The sequence below is a fragment of the Coregonus lavaretus genome (assembly GCF_964263955.1).
Source record: "Coregonus lavaretus genome assembly, chromosome: 11".
In the NCBI taxonomy this organism is placed as follows: Eukaryota; Metazoa; Chordata; class Actinopteri; order Salmoniformes; family Salmonidae; genus Coregonus; species Coregonus lavaretus.
The window spans coordinates 1,254,946-1,274,476 of NC_139998.1; the positions used below are offsets into that span (position 1 = coordinate 1,254,946).

Here is a 19,531-nt window from a genome sequence, read left to right on the forward strand (position 1 = left end):
CTGCCATGTAGCACGCTTCTGTCTATAACATGAACTGGTCAGTATGTGTAGGTAATCCTTTCTAACACAGCTTTTTTGAAAGATATTGCGTAGTATAACTGCAAAGGTGTTGCTCTCCACTTTCTTGATGACTGAGTTTTGAAATCAGTTGAATGCACGGTGGAATTAGAGTATGATAGCTAAGGAGATGGAGAAAATTATGGAGTCGAAAAGAGAACACACAGAAGGCTGTTGAATAAAACACCTGTCTCCCGATTACATCTTCAAACTAAGGCAACCATGGCATCCGTGACAGAGAGGGAGAAGCATCCATCCATGTACACGGGTAAGAGTCTATCTAGCTACATTTTCAGATATTACATGTTTATAATTTAGTCAAAGTAGTTTTCATTTCAAGTTACTCTTAGCTAACTAGCTAACGTTAGCTGGCTGGCTCGCTAGCTAACATTACCTGGCTGGCTCGCTAGCTAACGTTACGTGTATGATCTGTGTAGTAATATTATTCATATCTCAGAGCCATTTGCATTGCTAGTTACAGCCTAATGTTAGCTAGCTAGCTAACATTGAACCTGGTTGGTTAGCTATCTGCAGATTCATGCAGGGTAGTAAAGTTAGGAGTTGGGATTATGGTTCATGTCTAAACAAAAGACTCCACTATGCAATTAACCATTTAAATAGAATGTTCATGATGTCACTGCGACAACTGTCGATAGACGTAGCTGGTAAATTCGCTCTGGCTATCTACTCCAATTTCAGAGCACTCATCTGAGTGTGCCAGAGCGCAGAATAAGTGACACATTTACGAACGCTCAACACCCGTTGACTATGGCCGGTGTCAGTAAATGTTGGCAAAAAAGCATAATTCAATTGTTGCCAGCAGCACAGTTGCAGTCAACAATGCTCTGGATAACATAAAAACAGCCTAACCAGCTCTGCTAGGGCGAGTAAAATGGTCAGTGAGCTGTTCCCTCATTTATGTCTGGAAGTAACTAGCAAGCTAGCCAACATTAGCCAGTTAGCTTGAGTGGTTGACTCCTGTTGTTGGGTCAGAATGCTCGGCTCAACCCTACTCCTCGGCCGGGCCGGCAAACCGTGCCAATATATCCTCCAAACACCGGCTTCGAGGGCATTATCACTTTTATACAACGGGCTACCAACAGATTCAAATAATGATTTACATATTTTAATAAAAAATGTTATTTTGATAAATTTATTCATGCTGTTTTATCCTTCCACAAGATATAGTCCCGACACAAATCTAGGGTTGCTACCCAAGCTGGCTGGTCGTTTGTTATATCGGTTCGGTTACTTGAGACACAACCCAGTCGTTCAGTCCTTTTGTTCTGTATCTATGGACGCGACCCAGTCGTTCTTTCTAAATGTTTCATTGCCATACTGGCTGGCAACGTTCTTATCCCTTGCTTCCTAGCTAGCCACGTCAAAAAGTGCAGCCAGAATAACAGCAAAGTAGCCACATTTGCATTTGTTTAAGCTGTTTTCTAGTGACATTTATTTGGATACATCCATAACAATGAGCTAATGAGGCGTGATTTCGCCTGGCATAGAAATTGTGCTCAATCGTCAGGACACTGATGTTCAGAGGAGCTAGCCAACAACACAGCTAACACAATCACTTAAAACTGAAGCTGGAAAGACTGCAAACTAGCTGCACTTCGTTTCGTTTGACCTTTTTCAATTAGCATTTATTTGTATATATCCATAAAAATGATGCCAGCTGATTCATTTCGACTGGTTGAGAAATGCTGCCTGCCTGTCTGTCTCGTCCCGACTCCTGACACGTTCATTACTATGGGACAGCTGGAGACTGATTTTGAATATTGAAACAATGTTGCAAATGTCGGAGAGACAGACAGCAAGGTTTATACAAATATCGGCTGTTGAAAACTAAATGTTAGTCTAAAAGAAATGTGAGATAATGTCTAGATGCTTTTATAATGGAGATCAAGTTTATAAAGTGCCTGGCTGGGCTGATGAGACAGTGGATGGCACAGTCAGATGGAACAGAGTAAATAGGCATTTTAACTTCATAGATTTAGCCAGTGGTAACTTGTGGAATAGACAGTGGCTGGAATGTGGTTTTAACCAATCAGCATTCAGGATTAGACCCAACCGTTGTATAACATGCATTACATGTCTACTACTGTCATCAGAACGAAAACATAGCTCATGCATACCCTGATTCTCAAGAATATATTTCAGTTGATCCTTCAATAGGACATTGATAAAGAAATGTCCTTCCTCTAAACAGTTTTTCACTGTTACGGATGAGGAACATGACACACGTGGGTGTTTCTTCTTTAGTTTGTGAATTGCCAATGTACTTCGTACATACTCTGCAGTAATGATGACGTTCAAGTTGATCTACAATACCAGTTAGTGGCTTCTCAAAAAAATACTTGCTTGCTGGAACTGTGTAAGAGATTGGTAAGAGAGAAATAAACAACTCATTAAAAAACATGCCAATAATGGTATCATATCAAGGCTTTACTCTGTTGGGTGCGCTCATGATTTGAAAAACATGAGAGGGAGAGAGAGAGCACGAGAGAGTGTGAGAGAAATAAAGAAATGTCCTTCCTCTAAAGGTGCGCGAGAGAGAGAAAGAGAGAAAGAGGGGGAGCGGGTGAGAGAGAGAGAAATAAATACTAGTTGACCCTGTGGTAATACTAACATATTTTACTGTTTTGGATAACTTACAATGATGTATAATGCCAATCTACCAAATGGGCCACATAAGAGACCTTAACAAACAATCACTTGATTGGGGCAACCAGGTGTGGTCCTCTGTAGCTCAGCTGGTAGAGCACGAAGCTTGTAACGCCAAGATAGTGGGTTCGATCCCCGGGACCACCCATACACAAAAATGTATGCACGCATGACTGTAAGTCGCTTTGGATAAAAGCGTCTGCTAAATGCCATATTATTTATTATTATATTATTTATTATAATTATTATATTATTATTATTATTATTATTATTATTATTATTATTATTATCATTATTATATTATTTATTATTATTATTATTATTATTATTATTATTAATTATTATTATTATTATTATTATTATTATTATTATATAATTAACTAGCTATATATACAGTGCCTTCGGAAAGTATTCAGACCCACTGACTTTTTCCATATTTTGCTACGTTACAGCCTTTTTCTAAAAGTGATTAAAAATCAATAAAAATCCTCAGCAATCTACACACAATAAATACCCCATAATAACAAAGTGAAAACAGATTTTTAGAAATATCTGCAAATGTATTAAATCTAAAAAACAGAAATACCTTATTTACATAAGTATTCAGACCCTTTGCTATGAGACTCGGAATTGAGCTCCGGTGCATCCTGTTTGCATTGATCATCCTTGACATGTTTCTACAACTTCATTGAAGTCATCCTGTGGTAAATTCAATTGATTGGACATGATTTGGAAAGGCACACACCTGTCTATATAAGGTCCCACAGCTGACAGTGCATGTCAGAGCAAAAACCAAGCCACGTGGTCAAAGAAAATGTCCGTAGAGCTCCGAGACAGAATTGTGTCGAGGCACAGATCTGGGGTAGAGTACAAAAACATTTATGCAGCATTGAAGGTCCCCAAGAACACAGTGGCCTACATCATTCTTAAATGGATGAAGTTTGGAACCACCAATACTCTTCCTAGAGCTGGCCACCCAGCCTTGCACAGGGAGAGTTCCTCTGTGGAGATGGGACAACCTTCCAGAAGGACAACCATCTATGCAGCACTCCACCAATCAGGACTTTATGGTAGAGTGGCTAGACGGAAGCCACTCCTCAGTAAAAGGCACATGACAGCCCGCTTGGAGTTTGCCAAAAGGCACCTAAAGACTCTTAGACCATGAGCAACAAGACTGAATTATTTGGCCTGAATGCCAAGCGTCAGGTCTGGAGGGAACCTGGCACCATCCCTACGGTGAATCATGGTGGTGGCAGCACCATGCTGTGGGGATGTTTTTCAGCAGCATGGACTGGGAGACTAGTCAGGATCCAGGCAAAGATGAACGGAGCAAAGAACAGAGATGCTTGATGAAAACATGCTCCAGAGTGCTCAGGACCTCAGACTGGGGCGAAGGCTTACCTTCCAATAGGACAACGACCCTAAGCACACAGCCAAGGCAATGCAGGAGTGGCTTCGGGTCGAGTCTTTGAATGTCCTTGAGTGGCTCAGCAAGAGCTTGGACTTGAACCCGATCGAACATCTCTGGAGAGACCTGAAAATAGCTGTGCAGCAACGCTCCCCATCCAACTTGAGAGAGCTTGACAGGATCTGCAGAGAAGAATGTGCCAAGGTTGTAGCATCACACCCAAGAAGACTTGAGGCTGTAATCGCTGCCAAAGGTGCTTTAACAAAGTACTGAGTAAAGGGTCTGAATACTTATGTAAATGTGATATTTCCATTGTTATTTTTTTATAAATTAGCACACATTTCTAAAAACCTGTTTTTGCTTTGTCATTATGGTATTGTATGTAGATTGATGAGGGGAAAACAAATCTCTGAATACTTTCTGAAGGCACTGTAGGTCCCACTCACCGCAGTCAATGTGAAGACAGCTGCTTGTCTCTGCTTCTCTGATTGATGTTGCATCTCTTGCAAGTCCTGTAAGTGACAACATGTAAAATACTTAATAAAAACGTTATAAATATGCTTCTGAACATCATATCAATTTTGCACAGCACTATAACAACTGTGTCAGTCCTATCAAAAGATGAGTACTCACATTTTGTGGCCCATTAAAGTTGGTGTTTATTTCTTTACTACATCCGAGGTCTGTTAGGTTCTGGAAATGCTCATACAATTATATATATATATATATATATTTTGTGGCAGATTAGGATTGTGAGCATGTCCATCCAAGATAAAGTCAGAATTGGCGATCTGTTCAGTGTTCTGGGCTAACTGGTTGACAGTAGCTAGCAAAGATTATCTACTAGCTAGCTAAATCCTCAAGCCAGCTCGCCAGCGAATTAACTTGATTTAAACTAGCGTTACCTCTTAATTACAAGATAATGTATAACTTCTTAATGGTAGCTAGATTGCTATATGAAATGTGTCGCTTGTGCCGTGGAAACATGTATGAGCTAAACAAGTGAATGCCAGCTAGCTAGCTAAGTTAGGTTGTTAGCAAATGTTAACACTCACCGTAGTTTCCATCTTGTCAAAGTATTTTTGTGAACTCCATCTCTGTCGTTCTTCTGTGTTAGTGGAATACTTTATTTTTGGCATAATTATTCTAATTCGTAATGACAATCACTCCCTTAGCTTTAGATAGCTAGCTAGCTTCGTATTTTTTGCCTATATCTTGTGCGGGTCCCTTTAAGTAGAAACGTAAGGGTGACGTAGCTAGAGAAATTAGAAATTTGGCAGTCAACGAGTCACCCCTACGACAAGCGGAAAGTACAAGGAGACGAAGATAGGTAAGTTAACAATACAAATGTGTTCCCACGATTTCACATTAAATTCACATGAAATGGAAAGATAAGATAAGAAGACTGCTGACATTGCACATGTCTGCATGGCTAACGCTAGCTAACTTAACATTAGCTAGCTAGCCAGCAAATGTTTCTAAGAATTGGCGCACACTAATGTTAGCTAACGTTCTGCTCTAGTCATGTAAAGATAGTGAGAACTATGTTTCACTCATTCAGCATGGACCGAAAGTTTGCTGTTGTGCGGTGGAGTGAGGGGGGCACTCAAGGGAGGTACAGCGAGGTCAAGACAGATGCTAAAAGGTGATACAATGACAGCACACTTGATGACTATCCTGCCATAATTGAGTGGAGGCCGGGGAAGAAGCCGCCAGGAAGGTGGCACCATTATAATAGCAATGTCATTTTTGTCAGCAGTAAGTAGAAATTGTCTGCTTCAGATATGCATGGTTATTTATTTAAGCCCCTGAGGACTGGAGTTGCCCATCCCTGCCTTAGATGCTGATCTAGGATCAGCCTCCCCTCCCCAAATCCTAACGTTAACCATTAGTGGAGGAAATAACAAAAAATTGCCCTACGTCAGCACCCAGGGGACATTTTGGTTGGCCCATAATGCTTTGTGCACACCTTCTTCACTTGTAGTAACTTTTATGAGAATAAAGTTGGCTAAAGTATTGAGATAGGATTAAAAAAAAGTCCACACAGGAACATCAGGAAAAAATAGTTAACTCTGCAAAATGTCAGGTGGAAGATGTTTTTCAAGTTAACAAGGATAGAATAATCAAATGGGGGCATCCTGTAGCTCAGTTGGTAGAACATGGCACTTGCAACACCAGGGTTGTGGGTTCGATTCCCACAGGGAGCCAGTATGAAAAATATATGCACTCACTAAAAAACTGTAAGTCGCTCTGGATAAGAGCGTCTGCTAAATGACTAAAATGTAAATGTAAAAATTTAACAGGTTAGGTAATAACATCATGTGAACCACTACCCATACCCACATTTTATTTGGTCAGGCATAAAAATAAGAGTTCCATTGCATGGGTGTTGGTCTGTAGATGGAGTTTTATTGGAATTTTTGCAACTGTTGTCCATAGAGGGTGCGGCAGCAAGCCTGGCATGTAGGAGTGTTGGGCCAATAACAGAAAGGTTGCTGGATTGAATCCACGAGCCGACAAGGTAAAAATATGTCATTCTGACCCTGAGCAAGGCAGTTAACCCCAAACAACAACTGCAACCCCGGACACCAATGACATGGATGTCGATTAAGGCAGCCCCCCGCACTTCTCTGGTTCAGAGGAGTTGGGTTAAATGTGGAAGACACATTTAAGTTGAATGTATTCAGTTGTACAACTGAATAGGTATCCCCCTTTCCCTCATGGTAGTCCATCATCCACGCTAAGTTATGCCAGGCATTTAGACTAACTCTGGTAAATGTCTTCTTCTACCTTGTATTTGCTTCAGACAACCGATTCCACACAACAAGCAAGATGAAATCACTCGCCAGTGATAACGATGTCCAACCCCAGGCTCCCAAGCAGAGCAAGAGGGCATCTGTTTTGTCTTACATTCACATAAACTATAAGATTTTCACATCTGCAGTAGCACACCTCTGAAAGATGTTATTTCACTACTAAACTTATCTTCAATCTAATCTGGACTCTGACTCTCTATTGATTACACAGACTCTTGGCCTCCCATCATATTCTTAACCATCTATCGCCGGCTTTGTACTCATGTTACCTGATGAAATTGCTGTCCAACATGATCTTGTTGCCATCTGAAATGTCATAAAATATCAACACTGCAGAGCTCTCCCTGTCATCTGCCGTGCCCTGATTGTATTACTGCTGATGATATCTAGAAATGTGCATGTACACCCTGGCCCATCTACTGTTGCTAGCCCCAATTCTGACTTGTGCTCTGATATCTGTTTCACTGATTTCTGCTCTCGTAAAAGAGTTAGACGACTCAACTGACATAGATAACCTGACCGCCTTGCAGCCAAAGGTAAGGTTCATTTACTCATTTAGGTTTTATTACAGCTACAAAAGTGTCCATCTTGTGTTCAATGAAAAGTGATTGTCAGCATTTGTCATTCACCCATATTGTCAATCATATGATACCCAGAAGTCAAAGGTGACAAGGAAGAAATCAGCTGAAGAGTTCCTAAAACAGTACCGGTCATCAGACAGTGTTAAGCTCACGAACAGAGTGGATGAATTGGAGCAGGACATCTCCAAACTTAAACAGGAGAACTTAGAACTGAAACAGCAGAATGACACATGGAAGGAGATTGTTCATCAAGGTAATACTGAGCAATAGTCTTGACTCTTATCCACTGGACTAAACAGGGGCAAAAACCAGCGTCTGTGCCGCTTAACTGTTAAAAAAAAAAAATAGACTTCCCCCCTTATTCAGCATTGAACGCTAACTGATACCATGGCTACTAATAATGTTTTACCCCTAGGTAACCCCACCCCACACACATTTGTTGTTTGTATGGACCCAATTGATGTCTGAGTGATGCTACAAACCAGTCAGTCGTTTCATTCTGAACATCAATGCCCACCCATATTTCACTATTTTAGTAATGCTTGTGTGAGGCATGTTTGCCAATGTCGGTAAATGAGCTGAACCAGGTTGGCTGTTTCGTCTTATATTCACAGAAACTATAAGGTTTTCACATCTGCAGTAGCACACCTCTGAAAGATGTTATTTCACTACTAAACTTATCTTCAATCTAATCAATGTATTACAGATGTGCCTGGGCTCCTCATAGATATGAGGAAACTGGTGAAAATGGCTTCTCCTGCACTACCTAGCCCCGACCTCTTCAGCCCTGCGTCTGGCTCTGCACAACCAAGCTCCCCACCCTCCGGTTCCTGTGACTGATTCAGATCAGGTAATCGGCTTTAAAGGGACATTCATCTATTTTCAGACATTCAAACAATTCATGTTTATTCTATTTGCATATTTTATTTTACTTAAAAAAAAAAAAAAACTCCCTGTTTCCATATTTAAATAGGTTGAAATCCATCCAGGGACAGGGGTGTTTGTTGACAAGCTGGCCTGGGCCTATGCAGTAAATGCCAACTCTGCCTCATCCTTTGTATGGACATTGATCACGGCAGTCTATCCCGTGGAGGTCTTGCTGGTGAGCAACCTCCGGGGGGATGTCAAAGTGGAGTGGACCACACCGTCAGCCGCTAGAGAAAACAAAGCTTGACGCCATCTACAGTAAACAAAAAAAAAAGTGAACAGGAACACAGGCCTTTGTACATTTACTTACTTTCATCCTTTATTGTAAGTGTTAACTTAATTCCCTTTTCCCCTTTTATACCATAGGGCCTACTCTCCAGAAGTGGCCGAATACCATTCCAGTTAACTTCAGCTCAGCTATCAATGCAAAAATCTCTGAGCTGCGTTCCAAGTCCAAGAATAAGGAGCAGAATGTAAGCTCAATGGACCTTTTGAATAGAGAACAGAATGGACATTAGAGAAAGATCAGCTAAATCGTTCAACTTAAATTGGTTTATTATACAAAAGTTTCAACTTCACATATTCTATGAATATGGATAAAGAATCATAATTCAAGACTACTGTTCTGTTCTATAGTACCACAGAAAGTTAAACTAAGTTATGTTAAGTTAAGCAACCCAGGACACCCAAAAGTATGTTGTCTGCTGTTTGCCTCTATAGGATATACTGTAGAATGTTAAAATAATGGTCAGTGAAAATCTCACTTTTAAAAGTTCATATTATGTTAACTCATACCCAAATTATGTTTTTGACTCATCCTATTCTCGTATTTGTGGTTAAAGCATAAATTGGAAGAAATTAAAACACTTGTTTTTTTACCACCTCAAAAAAATGCTTGTGTTTCCTCATAGAAGATGATGTCATCCTCCTGAGGAGGACGAGCTGGCCAATCAGCGGTCTACTTTTATGACCGGTATACGCCCTCACCATTCTGTTGTTGGGGTACGCCACAACCTTCCAACACAGCCTTTTAACATACGTCATTACCATTTATTAGGGGAATTAAAACTATTTCACTCATATTGTAATTAATTATAGGTCATATTTCATATAAATCTGGAAACACTTGACAGTTACTTTGAACATGGCATCCATACAGTAGGCCTATTTCTCAATCTAACTGTATTTTTGAAGGCAGTATACTACACTTGTGAAAATATTTCAGGGAAATATTTACCAAGGGCTATCATCCTAGCTAGCTGGGATTTTCTACAAGGAATCTGCCTCCCGAAAAAAGCTTCTCTCAAGTGGGTGTGACACATACTCCCGTTGCCTGCTGCACTGCTGCTTGGATTCCACATGTCTCCCCCTGTCTGGTACAGGTACCCCCGCCACACTCCCTCCTCTCTCCCGAGTTTCGCTCACCTCCAGCACACACGCACTTACACACACACCGCAGACTGTGGATTGATCTGAATTTTTGGTAGGCTAATTTGTGAAGCTTATTATGTGGGCTTACTCAGAAACACTTTAATTAACTAGTATAGGCCTACTATTTATTTATTTTATCTCATACTTTTATAGGCTACTGGACTCATAGAGAGCTACTCTCTCAAGTTATCTGGTTGGGGCGAGTGACTCTTTGAACTTTATTTTATTCTTGTGCGTTATGCTATTTGCCTCGTGACTCCTGCTTGCTTTGTTGACTATGAACTTGCTTGTTTACCCAACCGTGGGACAGACTATGTTTGTTCCCACACTTGGGACTCTGACTCTCTATTGGTTACACGGACTCTTGGCATCCCATCCTATTCTAACCACCTATCGCTGGCTTTGTACTCATGTTACCTGATGAAATTGCTGTCTAATATGATCTTGTTGCCATCTGAAGCACATTCAAATGTCATGAAATATCAACACTGCAGAGCTCTCCCTGTCCTCTGCCGTGCCCTGATTGTATTACTGCTGATGATATCTAGAAATGTGCATGTACACCCTGGCCCATCTACTGTTGCTAGCCCCAATTCTGACTTGTGCTCACTAGAAGCGTATTACCTAAAATTGATCAATTGAAAGTGTGGGTTCACAGCTCCAATCCAGATGTTGGTCATTACTGAGATGTGGTTAAGAAAGAGTGTTTTCAGCACTGATGTTAACCTTTCTGGCTATAAACTTTTTTGGCAAGATAGATCTTCCAAAGGTGGCGGAGTGGCAATCTTTACCAAGGAACACCTTCAATGCTCGGTTGTCTCCACCAAGTCTGTCCCCAACCAATTTGATTTGCTGGTTTTAAGCATGAAACTTTCAAATAGCTCTTTGTTGACTGTTATCGTCCACCATCAGCACCGGCCTGTACCCTACCTGCCCTAAGCTCTCTCCTGGCCCCTTACACTAAGTCTGAATTTGTCCTGCTAGGTGACCTAAACTGGGACATGCTTAAACCACCTGACCAAGTCCTAAAGCAATGGGACTCCCTAAATATATATCAGATTATTACCAATTCCACAAGGTATGACTCCAAACACCCAGAAAAGGCTACTCTCCTTGATGTTATCCTCACAAATAATCCTGTCTGGTGTTTTCTGTAATGACCTTAGTGATCACTGTTTTACAGCCTGTGTTCATAATGGCTGCTCAGTGAAACAACCTGTCCTGATTTGTCATTGACACTTGCTAAAAAAGTTTAATGAGCAAGCCTTCCTTCATGACCTGGCCTTTGTAAATTGGTATAGAATCAGCTTGATCCCCTCTGTCGAAGACACTTGGACCTTCTTTTTTGATATTTTCAGTGGTATTGTTAACAAACACACCCCCATAAAGAAAATGAGAATTAAAAACAGGTTCAGCCCCTGGTTCGACCGTGATCTGGCAGAGTTACTCCACCTCAAGAATTCCATTTGGCGAAAGGCTCGGCACACGCATACTCAGGCTGACTGGCTCTCGTTCAGGCAAATGAGAAATAAGTGCACTCAAGCTATCCGGAAGGCAAAAGTCAGTTACTTTAATGAGCAGTTCTCTCTCTGTGGGTCTAACTCCAAGAAGTTCTGGAAAAAGGTTAAAGACCTGGAGAATAAACCCTCCTACTCACAGCTGCCCATGTCCCTTAATGTTGATGATGTGGTTGTTACTGACAAGGAGCACATGGCTGAGCTCTTAATCACCACTTCATTAAGTCAGGATTCCTATTTGACTCAGCCATGCCTCCTTGCCCGTCGAACATTTCCTCATCTCCCACCCCTTCTAATGCGACTAGCCCCGATGCTCCTCCCTCTTTTTCCCCTGCCCCGCTACAAAGTTTCTCCCACCAGGCAGTCACGGAGTCTGAGGTGCTAAAGGTGCTCCTTAAACTTGACCCCAAAAAAACATCTGGGTCAGGTTGCTGCCCCTATTTTTTTTTTAACCTGTCTCTCATCTCTGGGGAGGTTCCCATTGCTTGGAAGGCAGCCACGGTGTGTCCTTTATTTAAAAGGGGAGACCAAGCTGATCATAACTGTTATAGGCCAATTTTTATGTTGCCCTGTTTATCAAAAGTGGTGGAAAAAATTGTCAATAATCAACTGACTGGCTTTCTTGATGTCTATAGTATTCTATTCCGCTCAAGTTATGGATGTGTCACTGCAACCTTAAAGGTCCTAAATGATGTCACCATTGCCCTTGATTCTAAGCCATGTTGTGCTGCTATTTTTATTGACTTGGCCAAAGCTTTTGAAACGGTACACCATTCCATACTTGTGGGCCGGCTAAGGAGTATTGGTGTCTCTGAGGGGTCATTGGGCTGGTTTGCTAACTATCTCTCTCAAAGAGTGCAGCGTATAAAGTCAGAACATCTGCTGTCTCAGCCACTGCCTGTCACCAAGGGAGTACCCCAAGGCTCGATCCTAGGCCCCACGCTCTTCTCAATTTACATCAACAACATAGCTCAGGCAGTAGGAAGCTCTCTCATCCATGTATATACAGATGAGTATTATACTCAGCTGGCCCCTCCCCGGATTTTGTGTTAAACGCTCTACAACAAAGCATTCTTAGTGTCCAACAAGCTTTCTCTGCCCTTAACCTTGTTCCGAACACCTCCAAAACAAAGGTCATGTGGTTTGGCAAGAAGAATGCCCCTCTCCCTACCGGTGTGATTACTACCTCTGAGGGTTTAGAGTCTGAGGTAGTCTCCTTATACAAGTACTTGGGAGTATGGCTAGATGGTACACTGTCCTTCTATCAGCACATATTAAAGTTGCAGGCTAAGGTTCAATCTAGACTTGGTTTCCTCTATCGTAATTGCTCCTCTTTCACCCCAGATGCCAAACTAACCCTGATTCAGATGACCATGCTACCAATGCTAGATTATGGAGACATAATTTATAGATCGGCAGGTAAGGGTGCTCTCGAGTGGCTAGATGTTCTTTACCATTCAGCCATCAGATTTGCCACCAATGCTTCTTATAGGACACATCACTGCACTCTATACTCCTCTGTAAACTGGTAATCTCTGCAAGACCCACTGGTTGATGCTTATTTATAAAACCCTCTTAGGACTCACTCCCCCCTATCTGAGATACCTATGGCAGCCCTCATCCTCCACATACAACACCCGTTCTGCCAGTCACATTCTGTTCAAGTTCCCCAAAGCACACACATCCCTGGGTCGCTCCTCTTTTCAGTTCACTGCAGCTAGCGACTGGAACGAGCTGCAAAAAACACTCAAACTGGACAGTTTTATCTCCATCTCTTCATTCAAAGACTCAATCATGGACACTCTTCGCGTGATGTATTTGTGTCTCTACCATCTTGCCCTTTGTGCAGTTGTCTGTGCCCAATAATGTTTGTACCATGTTTTGTGCTGCTACCATGGTGTGCTGATGCCATGTTGTGTTGCTACCATGTTGTTGTCATATGGTGTTGCTCCTATATATATATATATATATATATATATATATATATATATATATATATATATATATATATATATATATATATATATATATATATATATATATATATACACACACACACACAGTGGGGAGAACAAGTATTTGATACACTGCCGATTTTGCAGGTTTTCCTACTTACAAAGCATGTAGAGGTCTGTAATTTTTATCATAGGTACACTTCAACTGTGAGAGACGGAATCTAAAACAAAAATCCAGGAAATCACATTGTATGATTTTTAAATAATTCATTTGCATTTTATTGCATGACATAAGTATTTGATCACCTACCAACCAGTAAGAAATCCGGCTCTCACAGACCTGTTAGTTTTTCTTTAAGAAGCCCTCCTGTTCTCCACTCATTACCCATATTAACTGCACCTGTTTGAACTTGTTACCTGTATAAAATACACCTGTCCACACACTCAATCAAACAGACTCCAACCTCTCAACAATGGCCAAGACCAGAGAGCTGTGTAAGGACATCAGGGATAAAATTGTAGACCTGCACATGGCTGGGATGGGCTACAGGACAATAGGCAAGCAGCTTGGTGAGAAGGCAACAACTGTTGGCGCAATTATTAGAAAATGGAAGAAGTTCAAGATGACAGTCAATCACCCTCGGTCTGGGACCTGGTCAATGACCTGAAGAGAGCTGGGACCACAGTCTCAAAGAAAACCATTAGTAACACACTACGCCGTCATGGATTAAAATCCTGCAGCGTACGCAAGGTCCCCCTGCTCAAGCCAGCGCATGTCCAGGCCCGTCTGAAGTTTGCCAATGACCATCTGGATGATCCAGAGGAGGAATGGGAGAAAGTCATGTGGTCTGATGAGACAAAAAAATAGCTTTTTGGTCTAAACTCCACTCGCCGTGTTTGGAGGAAGAAGAAGGATGAGTACAACCCCAAGAACACCATCCCAACCGTGAAGCATGGAGGTGGAAACATCATTCTTTGGGGATGCTTTTCAGCAAAGGGGACAGGACGACTGCACCGTATTGAGGGGATGATGGATGGGGCCATGTATCATGAGATCTTGGCCAACAACCTCCTTCCCTCAGTAAGAGCATTGAAGATGGGTCGTGGCTGGGTCTTCCAGCATGACAACGACCCAAAACACACAGCCAGGGCAACTATGGAGTGGCTCCGTAAGAAGCATCTCAAGGTCCTGGAGTGGCCTAGCCAGTCTCCAGAACTGAACCCAATAGAAAATCTTCGGAGGGAGCTGAAAGTCCGTATTGCCCAGCGACAGCCCCGAAACCTGAAGGATCTGGAGAAGGTATGTATGGAGGAGTGGGCCAAAATCCCTGCTGCAGTGTGTGCAAACCTGGTCAAGACCTACAGGAAATGTATGATCTCTGTAATTGCAAACAAAGGTTTATGTACCAAATATTAAGTTATGCTTGTCTGATGTATCAACTACTTATGTCATGCAATAAAATGCAAATTAATTACTTAAAAATCATACAATGTGATTTTCTGGATTTTTGTTTTAGATTCCGTCTCTCACAGTTGAAGTGTACCTATGATAAAAATGACAGACCTCTACATGCTTTGTAAGTAGGAAAACCTACAAAATTGGCAGTGTATCAAATACTTGTTCTCCCCACTGTATGTTCTTTATCCCCCGTCCCCGCAGGAGGCCTTTTGCCTTTTGGTAGGTCGTCATTGTAAATAAGAATTTGTTCTTAACTGACTTGCCTAGTTAAATAAAGGTTAAATTAAAATAAAAATTAAATCCATGTTGGGTATATATATATTTTTTTTTTTGGGGGGGGGGGGATAGAAGATTTCCAGCACTGTGTGAGTCATTGTTTTGCATCATCATCACATAATCATAATTTGTTAATCAATATTTTATACTTAAGGTTGCCTGACTCTTCATCATAACGGACCAGTTAATGCTTTATTTGATTCTTACATTGTGTCATCCAGAATTTATATATGGATAAATAAACAGTTTTATAAACTTTTTATAAAATGCATGTGTTTTCTAACCGTGGAAAGTCATACCTGAATATAAAAAATGATATACACATTTGTATATCATTTTGTATAGAATTTATATACAACTTATATACAACATTCATAACAAAAAAAGTATGTTTTTTATATATATATATATATATATATATATATATATATATATATATATATATATATATATATATATATATATATATATATATATATAATACATATGTATACAGTACCAGTCAAAAGTTTGGACACCTACTACTTCCAGTATTTTTCTAAAATTAAGATTTTCTACATTGTAGAATAATAGTGAAGACATCAAAACTATTAAATAACACATATGGAATCATGTTGTAACCAAAAAAGTGTTAAACTTATTTTATATTTGAGATTCTTCAAAGAAGCCACCCTATGCCTTGATGACAGCTTTGCACAATCTTGGCATTCTCTCAACCAGCTTCATGAGGTAGTCACCTGGAATGCATTTCAATTAACAGGTGTGCCTTGTTAAAAGCTAATTTGTGGAATTTATTTCCTTCTTAATGTGTTTGAGCTAATCAGTTGTGTTGTGACAAGGTAGGGATGGTATACAGTAGATAGCCCTATTTGGCAGTTTTGATGTCTTCACTATTATTCCACAATGTTCTACAACGTTTGACCGGTAATGTATATATATGCGATTTATCATAGTAATTGTTGTGGGGTTTTATAAGACTTATAAAAATGATATCAACCCTATTAGGAAAATTTTTATTTTGTAGATGTTACATCGTCAGAACATCCACTTTTCTTATAATACTCATAGAGGACACATATAATTCATATATTTTGTCTAATATATGTCATACCATTTTTTTGGGTGAAAAATCTGTAAAAATAAGTATTCAGAAACTTGACTTTTCCCACATTGTTTTACGTTACTGCCTTATTCTAAAATGGAAGAAATTAAATTTTGTCCTTATCAATATACATACAATGTCCCATAATGACAAAGCAAAACAGGTTTTTTGACATTTTTACTAATTTCTTAAAAATAAAAAAACAGAAGTACATTAAGTATTCAGACCCTTTGCTATGAGACTGGAAATTTAATTGATCATCCTTGATGTGTTTCTACAACTGGACATGATTTTGAAAGGCACACACCTGTCTATATAAGGTCCCACAGTTGACAGTGCATTTCAGAGCAAAAACCAAGCCATGAGGTTGAAGGAATTGTCCGTAGAGCTCCGAGACAGGATTGTGTTGAGGCACAGATCTGGGGAAGGGTACCAAAACATTTCTGCAGCATTGAATGTCCCCAAGAACACGATGGCCTCCATCATTCTTAAATGGAAGAAGTTTGGAACCACCAAGACTCTTCCTAGAGCTGGACGCACGGCCAATCTGAGCAATCGGGGTAGAAGGGCCTTGGTCAGAGAGGTGACAAAGAACCTGATGGTCACTCTGACAGAGCTCCAGAGTTCCTCTGTGGAGATGGGAGAACCTTCCAGAAGGACACACATCTCTGCAGCACTCCACCAATCAGGCCTTTATGGGAAAGTGGCCTGACAGAAGCCACTCCTCAGTAAAAGGCACATGACAGCCCGCTTGGAGTTTGCCAAAAGGCACCTAAAGGACTCTCAGACCATGAGAAACACGTTTCTTTGGTCTGATGAAACCAAGATTGAACTCTAGTCAGGATCGAGGGAAATATGAACGGAGCAAAGTACAGAGAGATCCTTGATGAAAACCTGCTCCATAGCGCTCAGGACCTCAGACTGGGGCGAAGGTTCACCTTCCAACAGGACAACAACCCTAAGCACACAGCCAAGACAATGCAGGAGTGGCTTTGGGACAAGTCTCTGAATGTCCTTGAGTGGCCCAGCCAGAGCTTGAACCTAACCGAACATCTCTGGAGAATCCTGAAAATAGCTGTGCAGCGACGCTCCCCTTCCAACCTGACAGAGCTTGAGAGGATCTGTAGAGAAGAATGGGAGAATATTCCCAAAAACAGGTGTGCCAAGCTTGTAGCATCATACCCAAGAAGACTCTAGGCTGTAATCGCTGCTAAAGGTGCTTCAACAAAGTACTGAGTAAAGGGTCTGAATACTGATGTAAATGTGATATTTCATTTTTTTTTTTTTTTTTTTTATAAATTAGCAAAAAATTCTAAAAACCAGTTTTTGCTTAGTCATTATGGGGTATTGTGTGTAGATTGATGAGGAGGAAAAAACAATTTAATCAATTTTAGATTAAGACTAACATAACAAAATGTGGACAAAGTCAAGGGGTCTGAATACTTTCCGAATGCACTGTATATTAACAAATATACAAATACACCACTGGCAAAACATACAACATCTTACCAGATACTTATTTGATTTTTGTATAAATAATTTTCTGCCATACAAGATTATTATTTGATTTTCATGTTTCTTTTTCATATACAGTAGGTATTTGGCCACCACTGTATGTTTTGTGTGTTTAGTGAAATTAAGAATAGGACTAGGGTCTAGGGGTTGTTTTTGGACAGAGCCCAGTTAAACATTCCTCACCTGGCGTGATGGCCACCCCATTCCCGTTGACCACGGGAGGGCTGCAGTCCTCCTCCTCAGGCAGCTCAAGGCTGGCTCGCTGCTCCATGTTGCTAACCGACTGGTTCCTCTTCCTCTTGCCCTGGGTGCTGGGCCAGGCTCCGGGCAGCAGCGCCTCACTCACATTCAGGGGAGGGGCCGCCGGACTGGGCTCAGCTGGGGGCTTGGGAGTACCGTAGAAGTTCTCTGGAGAAGGGAAAACAAATGCACATTGAGGTAGCGAGGTGCAGGCCAGCAGAACTCAACACTCAGAAATAGAGGTTGCTGCACACTATTGCTCCACTGATCCAATACATTTATTCATCAACAGGGCACATGAGAGAGATAGAGAGAGAGAGCATGGGGTAACTGTGTGTGCGTTTGTGTGCGGGAGGCCACAAAACAGGGCTCTGTTCGGAGTTTAAAGCTGAGGGTGATGGACAGAGCTCAAGTGAGGAGATGTGAGCTTCAGCAGGGACAAGCACAGCTACCTTTGACTGACATGCAACAGTAAATGTATGACTGAGTTTTGTGTGTTTTGCAAAACTCAGTCATACATTTACTCATGATATTGACCTTTTGAAGCACAATAAGGCATTGCTATGGTGATGGGTATTTTATATGTAAATGAAATCTTCCTCTGTCAGGGGAAATACATTATTAAATATTGAGAGTGAGCCAGAGGCAGAGATGTCTTATCTCATTATCTCTCCAATATGAGAGAGAGAGAGCGAGAGAGAGAGAGAGAGCGAGAAGGAGCAAGAGAAGCAGAGAAATAGAAGGATAATGAAACAGGCAAAGACAGAAGGAGTGAGAGGGGAAGTGAGAATAGGGAAAGAGATTCAGAGAAAGCAAGAGAGAGAGACAGATTAAACACAGAATAAACACAGAATAACCACAGAAAAGCACAGAAAAGCACATAAAAGCACAGACAGAGGGGGAAGATAAAGACCAAGGTAGAAGGAGAAAGAAAGAGATAAAGGGAAGTAGAGGCAAAATATAGGGCAATAAAGAGAGGAGTAGCAGTAGAGTTCAGGGACATGTGACACCTTTTCTTCAAGCAGGAGACGCCTTTAATTGCAGGTTGCGAGAAAGCCTTCTGTCCCCCTCCATACACACACACACGCACACGCACACACACACACACACTTAAACACATACACTCACTCACACACACCAAATGCCCTGGGTTTGAGATAAAGCTTCATACTGTACATCCCTTCATAAATACATCTCTCTAACCTATTGGGCCTAGCCCTTGGATGTATACAGATCTGAAGGGTCTGGATAGGTATAAACAGTGTAGCGGTGGAGCATCCAACATATTCCTTCCACCTAACAGATCTTCAAATGTGACAGACGTCACGTTGCTTGGTCCTCTGTAGCTCAACTGGTAGAGCACGGCGCTTGTAACGCCAAGGTAGTGGGTTCGATCCCCGGGACCACCCATACACAAAAAAAAATTATGCACGCATGACTGTAAGTCACTTTGGATAAAAGTGTCTGCTAAATGGCATATTAACTGTTCCACTTCCTCCCTAAGCAGCTGTTAACCTGATTTGAACTAGGGCTGTTGCGGTGACCGTATTACCGCCACAACGGCAGTCATGAGTCATGAC

At 41.2% G+C, this 19,531-nt stretch overlaps 1 protein-coding gene across 1 annotated transcript in view; it reads right to left on the minus strand.

The window, feature by feature from the left end:
- Window positions 1-19,531, minus strand: part of magi2b (membrane associated guanylate kinase, WW and PDZ domain containing 2b) — a gene marked incomplete at its 3' end in the record, with an annotated part of 333,750 nt that overhangs the window by 158,229 nt on the left and 155,990 nt on the right. Inside the window, exon 4 of the mRNA XM_084171638.1 lies at window positions 17,895-18,119. Within this exon, the coding sequence (XP_084027764.1) occupies window positions 17,895-18,119 (225 nt within the window). The remainder of the gene's footprint in view (window positions 1-17,894; window positions 18,120-19,531) is intronic.